Source organism: Phoenix dactylifera, chromosome 3 (genome assembly GCF_051530095.1).
Source record: "Phoenix dactylifera cultivar Ajwa chromosome 3, Ajwa_hap1_PhDact_Kaust_v1.1, whole genome shotgun sequence".
NCBI lineage: Eukaryota > Viridiplantae > Streptophyta > Magnoliopsida > Arecales > Arecaceae > Phoenix > Phoenix dactylifera.
This window is the reverse complement of record NC_143192.1, coordinates 8,873,691-8,880,085: the sequence shown is the minus strand read 5'-3', so window position 1 is coordinate 8,880,085 and position 6,395 is coordinate 8,873,691. Positions and strand designations below refer to the sequence as shown.

The 6,395-nt window shown below is 42.3% G+C and overlaps 1 protein-coding gene across 1 annotated transcript; it reads left to right on the top strand.

Annotated features, from left to right (window-relative positions):
• Positions 1–554: 554 nt before the first annotated feature.
• Positions 555–2,807, top strand: LOC103712097 (calcium uniporter protein 3, mitochondrial-like). Its single transcript, XM_008798502.6, has 2 exons — positions 555–1,210; positions 2,219–2,807. Exons 1-2 carry the CDS (start codon positions 710–712, stop codon positions 2,687–2,689), a joined length of 972 nt encoding a protein of 323 aa, XP_008796724.4. The 5' UTR covers positions 555–709; the 3' UTR covers positions 2,690–2,807.
• The last annotated feature ends 3,588 nt before the right edge of the window (positions 2,808–6,395 follow it).

The following is a 6,395-nucleotide window of genomic DNA, read 5'->3' as shown; positions in this document are numbered from 1 at the left end:
ATGTAAATTGTGTAATTGCAAGACATCTAATTTATTTCTAATTATGATATACCGTTTCATACGAAACTGAATGGTACCAAATGTACTGTAAAAAATTACGTACCATACCATACCAATGCTATATTAGTATGGCACCAGTACGATGTTTGATATAGCAAATTTTATTTTTAACTGAAATAATTAATAATATAATTTGATCTGATTGAGATCCTGATATAAACAAGTATTGAAGATTTTTACGGTAACACTATACTTGTGGTATACGGAACTTTCACTCATGCTAAATTATACATACTTATTGGTTTAAATAATGCTTACAGGCCTAATCTATCTTGTTTATTGGGACTTAAGTTACATTTGATACAAAGAAAAGGGGTTTTGGATTTCAACTTTGGTTAATAGGACGTGTCACAATTATCTTTGGAAACTAATTAGCATCTCTAATTTTTTTTACATAAGAAATAATAAAATTTATTTCTTAGAGAAATAGTAAAAAAAAAGGAGTTATGATCCGAGCAAGGGAGCATATCCGCACCGGGTCTCGCGCTCAAGCGATAATAGCGAGAAAGAATTGTTCATTGTTTCTGTACCCCCGTTTTGCTCTCTCTCGCGTTGTGCTATATATAAAACCCCCTTCCCTGACCTTCTTCTCTTGTGCCCTATTGAAACCAAAACCTAGCTCGGAGACAAAAAAGAGAGAGAGAAACTTATGGCGCTTCGCAGAACCCTAGCTGGCCGCTTCCTCCACCTCGCCAAGCTTTCCTCCCCCGACCCCCAAATCCGGCCCCCACCAAATTCCCCCTTCCTCCTCCGCCGCCGCCTCCTCCAGCGCCGCCCCGTCGTCCCCCCCGACCGCCTCCTCCTCCTCCCCTCCGGCGACCGCCTCCTCGACCGGATCCGCGGCATCAACCCGGACCGCATTCGCCTCGGCGGTATCTCCCCGCCGCCGGCCGAGAAGGTGAAGGATGAGACGGCGGCGGAGAGAGGGATCACGGTGGAGGAGGCGAGGAAGGTGCTGAGGGCGTCGCAGATGGAGGCGGCGAGGGCGAGGCTGAGGGCGATCCCCATGAGCTGCATCCCTTACTCGGATTTCCTCCAGATCTGCCGCGACGCATCCGGCGGCGAGCAGGGGGCCGGGATCGCCCGCTCGCTCGACGAGGCCGGCGCCGTCATTGTCTTGGGGAACGCCGTCTTCCTCCGCCCCGAATCGGTATTCCTCTATTTTAACCCTTTTGAATTATTTTCATAAAAAAAATGGGATTATTTAATTTCCTCTTCTCTTAATTTCTTGCTACCTAGATTATTATAGCGATAGGTTTCTTGGATTCAATGGTTGAGATCTGATAGTATTTTCTTGGGTTGTTTTTGTATTTTCTCTTTCTACAGGAAATAAAGGAAGGGGTCTAGAACCGTAGTTACGTGTGTGAGATGGTAACGGTGGCAGGAGACCGCTATATTTTTCTAAATTTTTCCTTCAAAATCCCATTAAATGAATGGGAATTAATTCTAATACATATATTTATATACATTATAAGTAAATGCTAAGATGACAACCTTTGAGAAATTAGAAGAATTCTCAGAACTCTCCAGATTTCTTCTTTGCAAAAGCGAGAGTGTTTTAAGAAATTTTTTTTTTAGAAGGCTTGTCATCCTGACATTTGATACCTTCTCTAAAAAAACTATAAATATAATGAATATTACCAATTTTCCATTCTCTTATTAGAATTGTCAGAGAGCATTAAGCTCTCAATTGTATGCAGTGCTTTTATTTATATCTTTTGGGATTTATATATACAATTTGGTTATATACATGCAGACAGAATTTTTGTATTAATTTTTTTTTGTGTGTGAAAAGCAACCATCTTTTCTTTTTGCGCAAGGTAAATCTCATCAGAATAAAAAAGATGGTTTCTTTAGTGGTTAACACAATAAAAAAAGGGGCGGCTTGTAAGGATTCCTCAGAATAAATTCTGTGTTCGAATTGTACCTGTCCTAATTTAGTGGATTCTCTTTTATCTCTGGGTTTGATGAAGAGACATCCAAAAAGTTTACATAAATTGTATATAGTTTCATTTTTTTTGCATTTGCTTCTGCATTCATTTTAATTCTAATCAACTAATTATATCTTAATCTTCAAAAGATTTGATTATTTTCTTTTAGGGACAGTAGATAGAAAGTTAGATTTATGTTTCCATCTTCTCTCCTTTGTATGCTTCAGGTAGCCAAAGCAATTGAGAATGTGATCCCTCTGTCGATGACTCAACCGAATGACCCTCGGCGGAAGGAACTAAGAGAGATGGAGGAGAAGAAGGCGGAGATCGATCGGAAGGCAGTGGCTCGGGTGAGGAGGGAGCTCTGGTGTGGGTTGGGATTTTTGGTAATGCAGACGGTTGGATTCATGAGGCTGACTTTCTGGGAGCTGTCATGGGATGTTATGGAGCCTATTTGCTTCTACGTGACCTCCGTCTACTTCATGGCTGGCTATTTCTTCTTCCTCAGGACTTCCAAAGACCCTTCCTTTGAGGGCTTCTTCGAGAACCGCTTTGCTGCAAAGCAGAAGCGTCTCATGAAGGTCTGCAACTTCGATCTCCACCGCTTCAATGAGCTCAGGACAGCTTGCCCCCTCCCTTCTCCATCATCACCTTCAGAAGAATTTCCTTCCTCTGCTTGTATGAGAAAAGGATGTTGATTGAAGCTGTGCATTAATTAAACTGTGTAGATTCTGATTTAAAAACTCAACTTCAATCCTTGTTCGAGATGAGTTATTAAATGAGCAAAATAACCAACATTAGACCCAAAACTAAAAAGGATCATTCTAATTGTATGTTATTAGGACAAAAATGTTATTAACGTTCGAGCAAATCTAAGGAAGAAGTTATTGGAGTTGTTTAGGTTAGTTTGTTTTTTATTTTATTTTTTTTTTCTGAAAATGGATGATTCATATACTTCTAGTGATAAGTTTTAGGGTGTTGCTTTGGTTATGATGACATGATCTCATCTAGAAAGCCTGGCTGGTGATGCCCAGGAATTTAACTATGATTCTAATATCATTTGTTTGGAATTTGACAAATGTTTTCCCCATTCCACAAGCAAAATTTGGGTCAGAAAAATAAGCCAGATAACTTAGTATTAACTATGGGTGCAAATGGGTCATGTTGGGTCCTGGACGACCCCGATCCGATCCATTTTTTTGTTCGGGTATCCAAATCCGGCTTGGTTGAAGAGCGGATCGGATGGGGTTCGGATTCGAATAGGGTCTATGCTTTTGAGAAAGAATTTGGGCAAATTTAATTTGGTTATATCATAATTATGAGGTGCTGGATGGCCCATGGCTTGAAAGACTTGCAATGGACCACCAGTCAGAGCGGATGACCCATGGCTTACTAACTAAGACGGTCTACTAGCCAAATTTCATGTCACACTATTTTTTGTCTATATGACTGACTGGACAGAACTTGGTGTCTCCCAGCTCCCCTCTCACGAGGACAAAAATAATTTTCCAAAATCCAATTCCATTGCAGAAAACTGGCACATGACCTATATTCAGTACAGTGTTCCCTCACTTTCTCCCAGCAAAAGTTAAAAAAACAGAAAAAAAAAAAAAAAAGCCAGCGAGACACCAGAGGTATCAACAGCGTAATAGATCGAAAGAGAATCATGATGGATCAATAGTGCCGCAACCTATATAAAAATAATTAAAAAAAAACTCTTTTTTGTTTTCTCTCTTTCTCTCTCTTCGGATCTATTTAGGGTCGGGTCGGATTTGTTCGGTAAACTCAGATCCGACTCAAAAAATGATTCAGATCCAATTTTAGAATCCGACTCAAACTCGCGGGTCCTAAAATTTGGACCGGGTCAGGTTGAGTCTCGAGTCAATCCGACCCATTTGCAGCCTTAGTATTAACATATTTAGAGTGGTCCCACTATAAATGAACGTGCTATGCTTACCCTAAAAATGAGGCACATAACTTAGTATTAACATATTTAGAGTGGTCCAACTATGAATGAACGCGACATACTTACCAAAAATAAGCCTGACATGCTTATCCTATTAGCAATCATAGCTGACATGCCTATTCTATGGAGTTGAATGTTTGATGCATCGAGATGAGCGTTTGATGAATGATGTCCAAAAAAACGAGCGGATGTGGTGCACCCTCTGGTGGTGCACGTGATGTGGGATTATAATTTTTCGTTGCGATGTTCCCATGCTTAAAACGAGCAGACGGTATGGGGCTGACTGCCGTGTGCGGCAACGGCAACCTCCTTGTGCGAGCGTCATGCCCACCTCGTGTTCGGCGTGTGGTCACCGCGTATCGTGTGCCGGTGGTGGTTGCCGATAACTCTCATGAGTCATACCCACCTCATGTTCTCTAACGATGCCTATAGTTTCGTTTTGTTTGGCTGGTCCCGTGCCATCTTTAATTAAAACTGTACCGTCCTCGCGCGTCGGAGGAGCATGAGCTGGATTCTAACGGTGCCCATAGTTTCGTTTTGTTTGGCTGGTCCCGTGCCATCTTAAATTAAAGCTGTACTGTCCTTGCGCGTCGGAGGAGCATGAGCTGGATTCTAACTCGCTTGGATTGGGTTTTTTCTTCTTTTATTTTCCTCCCTTGTATGGCAATAAGTTAATTCAATATTGGAACATATACTAAATAATTCCGCAAGACCGTCAAGGGCCGTGGTGTTACCGATGTCGAGCATGCAGAAGGAGGCAGAATGTTGTGGTGCAAAATGGTAGCGGCTCAACTATCGTAGGGATGATCTTCTTTCAAGTTATATATATATATATATATATATATGGGAGAGAGATCAATCTAAACGGAAGTACACTCGAGTGGTCAAAAAATATATATTATTTTTATATTATTTAAATTATTTATTTGAATAAATTATAAATAATTTAAAAATAGTAGATCATATCTAACAATTCGATTTATTGATATAAAATCTCCATCATATAATTTAGATCTAATTGGATCTGAATATCGATTTATAATTTATTCGTATAGCTAAATTTACCTCTCCCTCTATACATATACATATATATGAATTTGTATATGTATATATGTATATATATATATATATATATATATATATATATATATATATATGTGTGTGTGTGTGTGTGTGTGTAACATGCATACATACAGTGCAAGAACTTGCTGCTTGGACCATATAATGAGGAACAAAGATTTTTTCAGAAGGAAACGGTACTTCATAAACCAACACTTAAATCATCAGCAAAAAAACAATATAAGAGTAACCAAAAAAGGAAAAACTCTTGAGAAAATAAGGAAGGGTGTAACACTCAGTGTATGCTCTAAAGGATCTAAAATTCAAGTTTTTATATGAAGGTTACTGTAAATACTTAGTGTTGCGGAGGCCGCCGCGAAACCAGGGGAGGAGGAGCTCCGCTGCCGGGAGGGCGGACGGCGGTGCGCCGGCCGGCTGCGTCCTCCGTGGAGGGGGTGAGCGAAGAAGAGTGCGTCCTGTCCTGCAAAAAAGAGCCGGTGGCCGGGCTTTCCGGCGCCGGCCCTCCGATGCTTAAGTCAGAGGGGGCAGATATGTGGAGAAGATAAAGAGAATATTTTGTTCAATTGTGTCTGTGCTGTTTTCTTCTTTTTTCTTCCGGTCTCCTTCCTCTTTCCTTCCAGGTTCCCTTTTATAGAAGGGTATTATGTTACCTGGGAGGTGACAGGGAAATTTGTCTTCTTTTGTGATAATTGGGTACGATTTGGCCCATTAATGGCGTAGTGGAGAATAAGGCCGAATCAGGCCGGAGTCAGGGAGTTGTCGTGGGTGACCAGACCCGTTGGAGTGGTTGAACCGTCGGCCGTAGTGGGCCTGGGGTTCGTAGACGGTAAGTGCATTTATTATCGAGTGAACCGGCGGTCAGGGAGAGCCATATGCTTTGATGGTTCAGCGATCCGGAGATCGTCTTGGGCCGTGTTCATTAAATGACTGAGTGCTCCGGAGACTTGAGTGGGTCTCGTGCATTAATGATAGGTCGTGCCAAAATACCTGCGGAGATCTTGTGCCTTGACGGCTCAGAGATGGTGGCAGGTGGCAAGTTGTAGTGGAGTCGTGTATATAGCCGTCAGATCCTTAAAAGGTTAGGCGGAGATCGAGTATTTGGTGAGGGCATCGGCTCGGCGAGGATGCCGAGCCGAGCTGGTCGCCCAGCGGGGCGCCCTGTGGCGGGGTTGCTTCTAGTACTTCTGGTCGGCGCCCTTTGGGCGAGCACCTTCTAACCGAGCGCCTCTACTTGGCGCTTTGGTTGGGCCTCTTCTGATCGGCGCTCTCTTAGCTGAGCACCCTTCTGTTCGGCGCCCTTTGGTCGAGCGCCTCTACTTGCCGGTATTTTCCTCTGGTCGGCGCTTTCTAATCGAGCG